At 43.6% G+C, this 14,436-nt stretch overlaps 1 protein-coding gene across 1 annotated transcript in view; it reads left to right on the top strand.

Moving 5' to 3' along the window:
• The first annotated feature begins 356 nt into the window (after window positions 1–356).
• tbx20 (T-box transcription factor 20) overlaps window positions 357–14,436 on the top strand; it is a 486,889-nt gene continuing 472,809 nt past the window's right edge. Inside the window, exons 1-2 of the mRNA XM_079562256.1 lie at window positions 357–402; window positions 479–559. Of these exons, the coding sequence (XP_079418382.1) occupies window positions 388–402; window positions 479–559 (96 nt within the window). The 5' untranslated portion in view covers window positions 357–387. The remainder of the gene's footprint in view (window positions 403–478; window positions 560–14,436) is intronic.

The following is a 14,436-nucleotide window of genomic DNA, read 5'->3' as shown; positions in this document are numbered from 1 at the left end:
CTGTCGCCTTGCCTCTTCAGCCCTGCCATGCTGGTGGAGATGGAGCGCTTCTCTCCATCTCACGGCGGCTGTGGCCAGGGCATCGGCTCCTTTCCTTCGGGAAAGAAGGTAAGTATCAGATCATGTGTGAAATGTTGTTGTTTAATCATGATTTCTGAGCTGGTGAAATAACACGTTTTTTTTTTTTAGACGTCTCGGGCGAGGCGTCGCAAGCGTGCTGCCCCAAAGAGACGCCGGCCCACGCGGCAGGTAGGTGTTTTTAAGGCTGTGCTCTTTATACATTCTAAAGAAATTAATGTATATTTGTTATTTTGTTTATTGTAGGCGCGGGCAGCACAAGAGGTTGTGGCGGTGAGACCCGGCTCATCTGCCAGCTCCGTGTCTACTATGGAGGAGTACCAGGTCAGTGTCGTTTAAAGTGGCTGAATAAGTTTATACATTGTAACTTCTTTGATTATTAACAAATGTTGTCCTCTAGGTGGCGGCAGCTGTCGTGGAGGTGACACCAGGAACGTCACCTACCAGCGTGGTCATCCTGGACGGCTTCCTGGAGGACGAGGTGTGTGTACTTTTTATTAATTGACGTTCTATGATCTGTCACGGAATAGCATCTAACCCGTTATTCTTTTTGCAGCTGCAGTTCGTGGATGTGGGGGTGATTCCAGGAGCATCACTCACCAGTTCCCCCGACGCCCCAGTGGTCTTCGTGGACCAGGTGAGATGATGATTTTTATGTATCATTTTCAAAAGCAGCTACACTGAACAGAGTGAGATCCGCTTTAGTTTGAGAGATGTCTAATGGTTATGTGTTTTCTTTGTGACTTGTAGATGAAGAGGACCAGCCCCCTTTCAGCCAGTCAGCCTTCTCCACGCCGCAGCATTCCACCAGCTGTCCACGGGGAGAGCGCTTCTGACGCCAGGGACCCAGATAAGTCTTGCATTTGTTGTGCACAGTCTGACATGGATGTTAGTGATAGTGAAAGCCTTATCACGTTTGGTAGTAGCGATGTAGAGATGGAGGTTGATAGTCCTGTTGTAGCGTGTGTTGATATAGTTATGGAGGATAGCGTTCCCGTTGGTATGCCGAGTTGCGTTAGGGGTAGTTTTCATCAGGCTGATGACAGGTTCCCGTATGGAGGGGCTCAGTGTGCAGCCATAGCTCTGGTGGCATTAGCTCGGCACACTGTGTCCAGTGTGTTTACATGGCAGCAAAAGGATTTAGACAGGACTTTAGTGATTGGTGATGCTGTTTACACAGAGCTTAGGGATAATGACCTGACTCATGGGCACGAGCTCTTACTAGCTTCTGACTTGCCCAAAGAGTCAGTTATTGATGGTCAACCGTTTGAGTTTGAGTTCAGTCAGCCGGTCGCTGGGGCTGCAAATGTACTAGAGAGTGAGCTGATTGTTTCCGGTACCTGTGTGACCTTAGATGGTGGTTTAAGAGAGATGTTGGCACACTATGATGCATGTCTACTGACGATGTGTGGCAGCACTTGTGCAGTCATTAAAGACAGCGGTAGGTACGCGGTGGTGGACTCACACAGTCGTAGTGCGACTGGGATGGTTGACCCTGATGGTAAAAGCGTTGTACTGTACTTTAGCAGCCTGGATGATTTATATGCTCATTTTTGCGCGTTAGCTGATTGTTATGAAGTTGAATATAAGTTGTTTGAGATTACAGGTGTTGTTGTTGTGGTTGTTGGTTTGAAGTGTGAAGCGTCTGAGGTCATTTTGCCTCAGACGCCTGACACTTCTGACCAAAGGCCAAAGCGTAAAAGGTCAGTTAAAGCTAAGTCGTCTGTTCCCAAACGCACACTCACAAGTAAGAGGGTGAAACGTGAACGTGAATGTGATGATTTGGATGTTGTGGGTGCTGATATAGTTATGGAGGATAGTGTTCCAGTTGATAGTCCTGTTGTAGTGTTTTCTGATATAGTTATGGAGGATAGCGTTCCCGTTGATATTCCGAGTTGTGTTAGGGGTAGTTTTCATCAGGCTGATAGCAGGTTCCCGTATGGAGGGGTGCAGTGTGCAGCCATAGCTCTGGTGGCATTAGCTAGGCACACTGTGTCCAGTGTGTTTACATGGGAGCAAAAGGATTTAGACAGGACTTTAGAGATTGGTGATGCTATTTACACAGAGCTTAGGGGTAACGACCTGACTAATGGGAAAGATAACTTACTACCTTCTGACTTGCCCAAAGAGTCAGTTATTGATGGTCAACCGTTTGAGTTTGAGTTCAGTCGGCCGGTCGCTGGGGCTGCAAATGTAGTGGAGCATGAGTTTATTGTTTCTGGTTCTTGGGTCACCTTAGATGGTGGTTTAGGAGAGATGTTGGCACACTATGATGCATGTCTACTGACGATGTGTGGCAACACTTGTGCAGTCATTAAAGACGGCGGTAGATACGCGGTGGTGGACTCACACAGTCGTAATGCGACTGGGATGGTTGACCCTGATGGTAAAAGTGTTGTAGTTTACTTTAGCAGCCTGGATGAGGTGTATGCTCATTTTTGCGCGTTAGCTGAGTGTTATGGACTTGAATATAAGTTGTTTGAGATCACGGGCGTTGTTGTCGTGGTGGTTGGTCTGAAGTGTGAAGCGTCTGAGGTCATTTTGCCTCAGAAGCCTGACACTTCTGACCAAAAGCCGAAGCGTAAAAGCTCAGTTAAAGTAACGTCGTCTGTTCCCAAACACACACACGCACCTAAAAAGACCAAACATGATCGTGAATGTGATGTTGATTGGGATGTTGTTTGTACCGGTACCACAGATGATGCTCTTGATTTTATTCCTCTTCAGGAGAATGTTTGTAGGGCACTGTGTGAGAACCTTAACATTGACTATGAGAGACTCGCTGTAGCAGAACCAGAAACAACAGATCCTTTGAGATCGTTAAAGTTAGATGTGCCGTGTACAAATGATAAAATCGTTGCCGACGGTAACTGTTTCTTTCGCTCGATCTCGCAGGCTGTTAGTGGCACGCAGAAACATCATAGGAAACTTAGACTTGCGGTCGTTAAACATCTTAAAAGTAATGCATCAAAATACAATAGTCTTTTGCGCGATGGCTGCTCTTCTGTGGCCCAGTATATTAACGATAGTAATATGCATAGAGTTAACACGTGGGCCACTGAGATAGAGATCCAAGCAACAGCAGATCTTTTATGTGTAGATATATATACGTTTTTGAGTGGACGTTGGCTTAAATATGGTTGTACTACCAGGCCTTTGTCAACCAGCGGCATCTACCTCGAAAATATTAACAATATTCATTATGAAAATGTAACTTGCGTTAAAAACCCTGTGACCCATAGTTGTTACGGAAGCTGCCAAATTAATAGTTCTATTCTTATGGGTTACAACACTAGGTCTAGACAGGCAGATGCCCAATCAGTGGTTAGTCCAAACACTGAAACGAATGTACAACACAGTAAATTATCCAAGTACATTCAAAACAAAAAGCATAGAAATTTAAAAAGCAAATATGCCACAATTAAAGATAGACTGCGTGAAACATTAAGAAGTAGATATAGGGAAAATGTAGATTATAGACAGGAAAAGAAGGCTGCAGGCAAACTTAAATATAGAGACGATGTAGATTATAGACAGGGAAAGAAGGCTGCAAATAGAGCTGCAGTCAACCTTAAATATAGTGATAATGTAGATTACAGACAGGGAAAGAAGGCTGCAGACAAAGTTAAATATAGAGAAGATGTAGATTATAGAGAGGGAAAGAAGACTGCAGACAAAGTTAAATATAGAGAAGATGTAGATTATAGACAGGCAAAGAAGGCTGCAGTAAATCTTAAATATAGAGACAATGTAGATTATAGAGAACAAAAAAAGTCTGCAAGCAGCGCTGCAGTCAATCTTAAATATAGAGAGAATGTATTTTATAAAGAGGAAAAGAAGGCTGCAAGCAGTGCTGCAGTCAATCTTAAATATAGAGACGATGTAGATTATAGAGAGAAAAGGAAAGTGGCAATCAAGGCAGCAAATAAAGATAAATATTGTGCTAATCCAGAGTATAGACAAAAGAAAAAGGCAGCTAGCATTAAAAAGTATGAAGATAACTTAAAGCACAAACACGATGTCAGGGCCGCCAGTAAACAGAAGTACAAAGATAGTCCCAAACATAGGCAGAAAGTAAAAACCTATAGTAAAGTGAAATACCACAAAGATGAGCAATACAAAGCTCAAACTCGTGTTGCTTACAGAAATCGTAAAAGGCAAATTAAGCAACAATTGGCCGATAATTTTGATTTGGTTAAGGAACGCTTTTGGCGGGAAGTTGAACACGGTCCTGAACACATTTGTTGCGTGTGCTTTAAATTATTATTTATCAACCAGGTCTTACCTTGTAGAAAGGATGATTTTATGGTTGATCCGAAATGTGCTGCTGTTGCTGAGGCCTGTATCTCAGATGCCTATTTACATACGTGCAGTAAGAGTTGTCCGTCACCGTGTCCGCTGTCTGATTGTAGAGGGAGTTTGTGGATCTGCTACACTTGTAACTCTAAACTCAAAAAGGGTCAAATGCCGGCTGAATGCTCAATAAACAATTTACAATTAGATGATATTCCTCCTGAACTCGCGTGTTTGAACACAGTCGAACAGCATTTAGTGGCGCTCAATATAGTGTTTATGCAGATGTACGCTCTGCCAAAAGGGGGTCAAGGGGGGACTCATGGTCCGGCCACCTGTGTGCCGTCCAATATTATTGATACCACTAAGCTGTTACCGCGTCGTAGCATGGACGGATGGTTATTACCTGTGAAATTAAAGCGGAAACTTACTTACAAAGGCCATTATGAATATCAATACGTCGACACGGGTCGGATAAAGAGCGCGATAGCTTTTCTCAAAGCAAACAACCAGCATTATTTGGACATAGAGTTTGATGAAGAGTGGGTTAATGAGTTCATGAGGCAGGAAGAGGAAGCTATGGATACGGGGACGACACCGATGGAACAGGCGGGTCAGGGACAGGCGGGTCAGGGACAGGCGGTGCAGGGACAGGCGGTGCAGGGACAGGCGGTGCAGGGACAGGCGGTGCAGGGACAGGCGGTGCAGGGACAGGCGGGTCAGGGACAGGCGGGTCAGGGACAGGCGGTGCAGGGACAGGCGGTGCAGGGGCAGGCAACGCAGGGGCAGATGGGGACTGCACAGGGACAGGAAGCACAGGGACAGTCGGTGCAGGGACAGGCAACGCAGGGGCAGATGGGGGCTGCACAGGGACAGTCGGTGCAGGGACAGTCGGTGCAGGGACAGGAGATGCAGGGACAGGCAACGCAGGGGCAGATGGGGGCTGCACAGGGACAGGAAGCACAGGGGACGAAGGGGCGACCGACGAAGGGGCGACCGACGAAGGGGCGGCCGTCGAAGGGGCGCGCAGCGAAGGGACGCGTAGCAAAGGGACAGACGAAGGGACAGGGGGGAGAGGGACAGGCAGCACAGGGACAGGAAGGAGAGGGACAGGCAGCACAGGGACAGGCAGCACAGGGACAGGCAGCACAGGGAGAGGATGAAGATTTAGATGATGAGCATCTCCATGACCGTCAGCGTCATTGTATGTTCCAGGACACCTTCTTTATGCCTGCAGATATGGCTCAGGAGGCTCTTGACCACTACTTCCAGGGTGTACTGAATTTGGCTCCGGCAGAGGGGAACAGTCCAGTTAGCTTGCTCACTGATAAGGAAAATAAGGCTAAATGCTTCCCAAAAGAGTTCCCCTTTGGGCGTAATACGTTTCACACCCGTAGGCCTGTTCGTATTACTTTGTGCCGGTATTTCATTAACAGACTATTGCACGCGGACGGTCGTTTCGCGCGTAATCTCAAATTTCTATTCATGGCTCTGTACATGTTGGAAGTAGAGCAGGTTGTATCGAAGGTCTCCATAGCTTTGCGAAAGGGACATGCGTGTCAGGGTTCGGGTAATGCTGCTGCAGAAGAAGAATCTTTGGAAAATTTATTACAGTTTGATAGTGGTTATCGTTTTTTAAAGCCTATTAGAGGCACGCCCCCATACTGGCAAGCCACACTCAAAGACTTAATCGCGATGGTGCGCCAGCTTGGTATTCCAACATGGTTTTGTTCATTTAGTTCGGCAGATATGCGTTGGCCAGAAGTCCTCGAGGCCCTGTTAAAAATAGAAGGTAGTACCAGGAGCGTAGAGGACTTAAATTGGGCAGACAGATGTGATCTTTTGCGTCGCCACCCCACAACTGTCGCCCGTATGTTTGATCAACGGTGGCATAGATTTCAAAATACCGTCCTGAAGTCCCCGGCTCACCCGATAGGCGAAATTATAGATTCCTTTTATCGTGTAGAGTTTCAGCAGCGCGGAAGCCCTCACGTCCACTGTTTATATTGGGTTAGAGACGCCCCCAAGCTAGGAGTTAATACAGACGAGGAGGTAATTGACTTTATTGACAAGTACATTAGTTGTGAATTACCCTCTGATCCAAAATTATTGGAAAAAGTTACTTCAGTGCAGCAGCATTCAAAGCGTCACTCAAAAACGTGTAAAAAGGGAAAAAAGAAGTGTCGCTTTAATTTCCCGCGTCCTCCGTCCATGCGCACATTTATTAAAAAAGTAGACCCGGAGAGCGAACCGATTATGCCTAAAGAGGAAGCTGTGGCGTTTATGACTGCACTTAAAGATGCTATTGTAGATGAGAATGTTCCCATTGATAGTGTGGAGTCATTGTTTGCAGCTGCCGGTTTAACACAGGACTCGTTTGAAATGGTGTACCAGGCTTTAGGCGGTCACACTCATGTAGTTTTAAAGCGGGGGATTGAGGAAGTTTGGATTAATAATTATAACACGAAATTGTTGGATGCTTGGGATGCGAATATGGATATTCAGTTTGTTGTAGATGCGTGGGCGTGTATAGTTTATATAATTTCATATATTTCTAAGGCAGAGAGGGAGATGGGTTTGCTCTTGGGCGCTGCCCAAAAAGAAGCTTCCAAAGATAATGTTAGTGCAAAAGAGGCATTGAAAAAGTTAGGACGCGTTTATTTGCATAATCGGGATGTCTCTGCGCAGGAAGCTGTTTATCGCGTTACAAACATGCACCTTAAGGAATTCTCACGTAAAGTAGAATTCATTCCGACGGGAAACAACATTGTTAGATTGAGCAAACCTATCAGTCAGTTAGATGGTGATTCGGCTGCGGACGATATTTGGATGACCAACATTATAGATCGCTTTAAGAGTAGGCCAAACGATAGTACTTTTAATGACATGTGTATTGCTTCTTTTGTATCTGAATACCGTGTACTTAGTCAAACAGATACTTGTCAAAAGGCTATTCCTTTACTAAATTCTTTAGGTGCTGTCGCTAAACGGCAGAACACCAAGCCTGCAATTGTTAGGTATGCACGGTTTTCAGAGACAAAAGATTCAGAGTTATTCCATCTAAGCATCCTTCAATTGTTTTTACCGTATCGCGATGAAGCCGACCTTAAGCCGGCTCCATACGAAACATATAAGGACTTTTATGAAAATGGGGAAGTGCGCTATAGTGACGGGTCGGTGCATTCGGTGAAGGCGATAGTCGATGCGAATAGGTGTCGTTTTGAAGTGGAGGCTGAGGATCTGGATGAGATCCAAGAGGCAATGAACTCTGAAGAGCTTTTGGAAGAGGCATGGGCCGATCTCTGCCCAGAGCTGGAAGTTGAAAGGTTGGAGTCGAAGGAGGAGTTTAGGGAGATGTTGCAGGAGGTCCTCTCTGAGCATGAGCAAGAGCCCATCCCTGACTTGGCTGTAAGGAACGAGGACATTTGTCATTTGGAGAGGACAAATGTTATGAGTCGTCCAGAGGGTCTTGCACTTTTGCGAAGCCTGAATGAGCAACAGCTGTCAATTTTTTACAAAATACGGCAATGGTGCTTAGATAAGGTTGCCGGTAACAACCCTGAGCCATTGCACGTATTTATATCAGGTGGAGCTGGCACTGGGAAGAGTCACCTGATTAGGGCTATTCAGTACGAAGCGTCGCGGTTATTGGCTCCTATTTGTCATAGTCCGGATAACATTAGCGTTTTATTAATGGCTCCGACCGGGATAGCAGCGTATAACTTAGAGGCGGCGACAATCCATACGACGTTTTCTATCCCTGCGAATCCTCCAGCAAAGTATGGTAAGCTTGGAGAGGAAAAGTTAAGTACACTGCGCGCTAGATACATCGATGTTGAAATTGTTGTAATCGACGAAATATCGATGGTTGACAAAAGGGTTTTTGAGTGGATTGACGGTCGTTTGGGTCAAATTAAACAGACGGATGAGGAGATTAAATTTGGAAACGTTTGCGTTATTGCAGTTGGGGATTTTTATCAGTTAGCTCCTGTGGGGGGGGAGGTTCTGTATAAAGAAAATGTAGGCGTCGATTTTTTCAACGATTTGTTTAAAGTAGCGGAATTAAAAACTGTTGTTAGACAACAGGATAGTACTTTCGCGGACCTCTTAAACCGGTTAAGAGTGCGCACGAGAGGGACACCCATGCTCCAAAGCGACATAGATATATTGAAGCGTCGTGAAACAGGCGAAGAGCCCGACGTATTGCATATTTTCGCGAGGAGGGTTCATGTTGGGGAATATAACTTAAGAAAGCTTAGTAGCGTTTGTTCAGAGGTGATGACCATAGAGGCGCGGGATTTTGGGATTGATAAGGGCTCCGGTAAAATTAAGGAACTCCATGGTCATCTGTGTTTCCATAAGTCCAAAAAAATGAAACCTAGTTTGGCGGAGGCACTGCATATCGGCGTCAATGCACGCGTTATGCTTTGTAAAAACATAGATCTTTCTGACGGTCTAGTAAATGGGGTATGTGGCATTGTAACTTATATAGTCGAAGATCCCCAGAACAAGAGGTTTCCTTTAGCTATTTATGTGAAATTTGATGACGATAGAGTAGTGCGAAGACAAGGAAACAGACCCGTACCCCTGCAGACCTGACTGGTTCTACCCGCATAGGACCAGCTGAAGAACAGGTGAATAAACGCACCGAGAGGCGTAGACAGTTTCCGCTTAAACTCGCGTGGGCCTGTACAGTACACAAAGTACAAGGGGTTACTGTAGATGAAGCTGTGGTGTCCCTGAAGAAAATATTTACCGCGGGTCAGGCGTATGTGGCCTTAAGTCGCGTCCGAAGTTTAGAGGGTCTTGTAATTCAAGACTTTTCGGAAAAGGCCATTTACTGCAAGGACAACATTAGAGCCGCGTTAGAGAACCTGCCTCCCTTTGTGGTCGACAGTTTGCCCTGGCACAGACAAGAGGCACATGTTTTGACAGTATTTTTTATGAATGTACAGGGATTAGCCCGGCATGTGTCTGACTTAGCTTCACGCACACAGCTTTTGCAGCCTAACTGTATCGCTGTGGTAGAGACATGGTTATCTGTAGACTCATCTTTTGATGGTTGTCAAATTGAAGGTTATACCTTCCATAGTCGTCCCCGTAGTATCTCTTACCAGCGCAGTAACCACACAGCGTTGGTTAGTTTACGTGGCCAACAGTACGGTGGAGTTGGCATGTACTGTGAGGAAAACCTTAACTATGAAATCACAGTACGAGATTTCGATTTGGAGTGTTTAGTTAATTATTTTGCAGAGCATCAAATCATCATAGCAGTAATTTACAGGCCACCGTCTTATCCCATGTCTCTATTCAAATATAACTTTGACAGGTTATTGAATTGGCTGAGCTCACATTGTGCCACTGTGGCTGTGATGGGAGATTTTAATGACGACGTATTGAAATCTACAAGTCTCTGCAATTTTATGGTAGAAAGAGGATATGTTCAATACGTTACATCTCCCACAACTGAGAGAGGGACATTAATTGATCATTTTTATCTGAAGTCTAGTGAGTATGACATTGACTGTTCAGTTGTGCCAACATACTTTAGCGACCATGAAGGGATCGTTTGTTCTTTTAGGGGGAAGTGCGTTGAAATGCCGCGTTTAGATTAAATTTACTTTATAGTTTAAATGGACAGCTGTTGTTTGTCGTGTCGGCTCATCACATTGTTCCTTACATGTGACTTGTCTTTTGTTGCTTACAACTTTGTCTTCCCATGCCTTTTCATCATGCCCCAAGCAGTTCATTCCTCTCTTGATTATTGAGCATTCAGGCTTTGTCAAAATTGTATATAATATTTTCATAATTGGCAGCAATCATGTATTTTGACTTTTGTGTGTGTTTGTCTTTGGAAACACTTCGAGTGTTGTATATATTTATGTGTTGGTTCGTTTTGATGATAGCTTTAGATGTTGGATCATGGAAATTCAGTGATGGAGTATTTTGAGATATTTATTTGCAGAGGTTTTCTCTTTGCTGACAGGTTTTTTGTGAATCATGCATTACAATATTTGTCTTCCTCCTCTCGTTCTCTTTATTAGGTGAAGCTGTGCTCAGTCTTGTAGTTTTCTAATGTCATTTTGTCAGACTGGGAAAACTTATCTGTGACCATGCAGTTAAAGTTTTCCCATTTTGTCTGACAAAAGTACATTAGAAGATTACAAGCCTTTACACAGTGACATCATGTGAAGAGGGAGGTGTCTGAGGAAAACCAAACTTGTAAAGCAGGCGAACAAACAAACCTGTCTGTGAAGAGACTGCTTAGCTTTGGATCATGTGTTTGCTGATTTAGGCATTGTAGTTTTAGGGATTTCGGTTGTAATTGTTGTTGCTGTTGATTTAGTTTTGGCTTTATTGTGTGTTGTACCTTTACAGTGATGCGTGCACACATACTGTAAGGTTTGTTGTCTCTGGTCTTGAACCATTCTGACTGGTTCAAAGGGTCCCTCGAATGATAAATTATGTAATGTATATATAAATGCCAAATAATAATGTATGAATTGTATTTATAATGTATATTTTTATGTAATTTATGTAATGTTATGTATTTTATAATGTATTATTGATAGCAGAATGTAAATCATGTATTCGATTGTAATGACACTAATAATGTTAATAAATTTTCCTCTCCTTGAACCACCACCTTATCGTGGTGGAGAGGTTTGAGCGCCTGAAGGATCCTAGGAGCTATGTTGTGAGGGGCTTTATGCCTCTGTAGGGACTCCCAGGGCAAATAGGTTCTAGGTGACAGGCCAGACCAAGAGTGGTTCAGATAATATTAAATTAAACTACAATGAAGTGTTCACTGATTTATCCTCATTTTTTGTTGTTGTGTATGATGTAAATAGGTTTGAATGTATTCACAAGCTTTTTTAAAATGTAGTTATTTTGTAATAATGTGACAGAAATTGAAAATGTTTTGTGTATTTTAAGCGACAGTTGCTATTGTTTGAAACATATCTATAAATGATTTGTCAATGTCAATTTAAAGACTTATTCAACTCAATAAATGTTTTGTTACACTTGCTTACTTTCAAGGCTTGGTTATTTTTCTGGTGTAGAAATTTTATGACAAATTACAAAGGCAGCAGATGAAAGAATTCACAGACATATAGAGCAGATTAAGTGTTTCAGATACATGTCATGTTTATCTTAAATGGTCAAATACTGTCAGGTCTTTTATATTGTTTCCTGCCATTTTAGCTGCAACTTCTGAACACAAAGAAAACAAAAGATGTCATAATTGATTTTGGGAGAGAACGAGAAAACGCCTCACAGTGGTCTGTGGACTGATGGGGTGGAGGTGGAGAGGGTCTCAGACTTCATGTCAGTGTAAACACCTGCATTATTAAAGTCCCAATACCTGATATTTTTATTTCAAATAATCGGCACTTTACACAACTTGTAGGGTCACTTTTCAGGATCACTTTCGCCTATCATTTTACCATAGAAAGCATACTGCTTACATACATACTGCTGCACAGCATGGTATGCGAGCTGCTGCTGAGAAGGACCTGCAGTGCGTGATAAGGACAGCAGACAGGATCTTGGGCTCCGCTCTGACAAACCTGGACGACATCTACGCCACTCGACTCCTCACACGTGCAACCAACATAATGTACTGCAGGATCCCACTCACCCAGGAAACTCTCTTCCCCACTCTCTCCTCAGGCAGACTCCAAAATCCCAGGGCCCACACAAACGGGCTGCATAAAAGGTTAACCCACGATCAGTGGAAACATGGCCCAAAGTGCAATAACAGTTGTGTTTGTAATCCTTTTACAACTGAAGGTGTACTTTTAAAATAAACTCATGTTTGGTATTGGGATGAACGGGGTAGAGACTGAGTGCACTTTAGTGAGCTCCATCAGTGTTCTGGTCTATGGTTCCATTGTATAAAGATCTGTCTTATCTTTTCTACTTCTAAAACAAAAATTGCATCATTAGGTTGTGTTCTCATGATGTCACAAAAACAGCCTACAATTTAAAATCAAGTTGGCACAGTTACGAATTTTTTTGTGGTAACCATGATTACTATTGGTTTATGGCTGGACCTATCCATATGAAAAAACGTATCCCAAGGTCCAGCGTCTTCTCTCTCAGCACTAACGTCACATGACTTTCTCATGAAGGCATCCAAAAGTGCTGATATATTTCATTTGTCTTGATTTTTGGCTAAAATCTATCACAATGTTCAGGATTTTCTGTCAACATGTATGAAATTAGGTCAATGTATTTTCCCATAAATGTTCAAAGATTATTGTAAAAAAAACTAATAATAAGCTCAACGTGACTGAGTGGCACTTTCCAGCAACAACAATATGTTTGGTCACTGAGATGATGAGATTACGTATGAATGGGGGACAGTGCATTTTACCTTTCTCAGGTAAAATGTTAGCCTCTCCATGTGAGAAACAGCTCCAACCCAAATTCCGATTTTTAATCGGAGTTTGTTGCGCAAATGGGAGCAATTTTTAGTTTACAATGAATTGCAAAATTCTTCGTAAAGATTGCGGCTTCGCCGCAAACAAACCGTAAAACTTAGCCAAAAAATGTGGATAAGTTTTGATGCCCCACATCTCGAGATGAGCTGGAGCAATTTTGAGCTCATTTGGTGAAACGCCCTAGGAGGAGTTTGTTAAAATGCGACATCAGCGAAAACGCTGACTCGGCATTTTCCAGACATCCTGTCAAAATGGCGGACTTCCGGTTTATCAGGGGGCGGGCCTCTCCATGTGAATAATGGTTCCAAACTCCAGAGGGCGCTAGCGCGCCCATAATGTTTTTTATTTCACAAGCAGCATTGGACAGCCCTTACGGGCCTTACTTCAATTACTACTGTCCACACGCTGCTGACAGAGGGCGCTAACGCGCCGTGATGGTGTATAATGTGATATTTATGTGTCCATCCCATTGGAATAATATGGGGGTTCCCGGTCATTCCCATGGCAAAACCGTACAAATTACGGTATGGGTCCCATTGGCTTTCTTGATCGGGATACCATCAACTATTTTTATACCGAATTTCATCCATTTCCGAGAAACAATTTTTTTTCCCATAATGCATTTTTTCTTCTGCACCTGGAGGGGGCGCTATCGCGCCCAATGTCACTTTTTCACATTTGTTGTGTCCAGGGGTGAAAGGTCAATAAAATGGTTATTTCCAATTTTTAATCGGAGTTTGTTTGTGCGAATGGGAGCGATTTTTAGTTTTTGATGAATCGCAAAATTCTTCGTAAAGATTGCGGCTTCGCCGCAAACAAACCGTAAAACTTAGCCAAAAAATTTGGATAACTTTTGATGCCCCACATCTCGAGATGAGCTGGAGCGATTTTGAGCTCATTTGGTGAAACGCTCTAGGAGGAGTTCGTTAAAATGCGATGTCAGCGAAAACGCTGACTCGGCATTCTCCGGACTTCCTGTCAAAATGGCGGACTTCCGGTTTGTCAGGGGGCGTGGCCACAATAATATTTTTTGTTTGTCGTCACATGACGAATATCTGTACCGAATCTCGTCACTCTACGACAAAGTTGACCTTGGCCCCGGTTGGTCCCGCCTCCATAGACGCAATGTATTTTGATTCACCATGGCAACACCGTACAAAATACGATATGGGTCTCATTGGCTTTTTGGATCGGGATGCCATCAACTATTTTTGTACCGAATTTCATCCATTTCCGACAAACAAATTTTTTTCCCATAATGCATTTTTTCTTCTGCACCTGGAGGGGGCGCTATAGCGCCCAATGTCACTTTTTCACATTTGTTGTGTCCAGGGGTGAAAGGTCAATAAAATGGTTATTTCCGATTTTTAATCGGAGTTTGTTTATGCGAATGGGAGCGATTTTTAGTTTTTGATGAATCGCAAAATTCTTCGTAAAGATTGCGGCTTCGCCGCAAACAAACCGTAAAACTTAGCCAAAAAATTTGGATAACTTTTGATGCCCCACATCTCGAGATGAGCTGGAGCGATTTTGAGCTCATTTGGTGAAACGCCCTAGGAGGAGTTCGTTAAAATGCGATGTCAGCGAAAACGCTGACTCAGCATTCTCAGGACTTCCT

This window comes from Gobius niger (assembly GCF_951799975.1).
Source record: "Gobius niger genome assembly, chromosome: 8".
Classification (NCBI taxonomy): domain Eukaryota; kingdom Metazoa; phylum Chordata; class Actinopteri; order Gobiiformes; family Gobiidae; genus Gobius; species Gobius niger.
The sequence above is the reverse complement of the archived record's forward strand: the minus strand, read 5'-3'. Positions and strand labels throughout refer to the sequence as shown.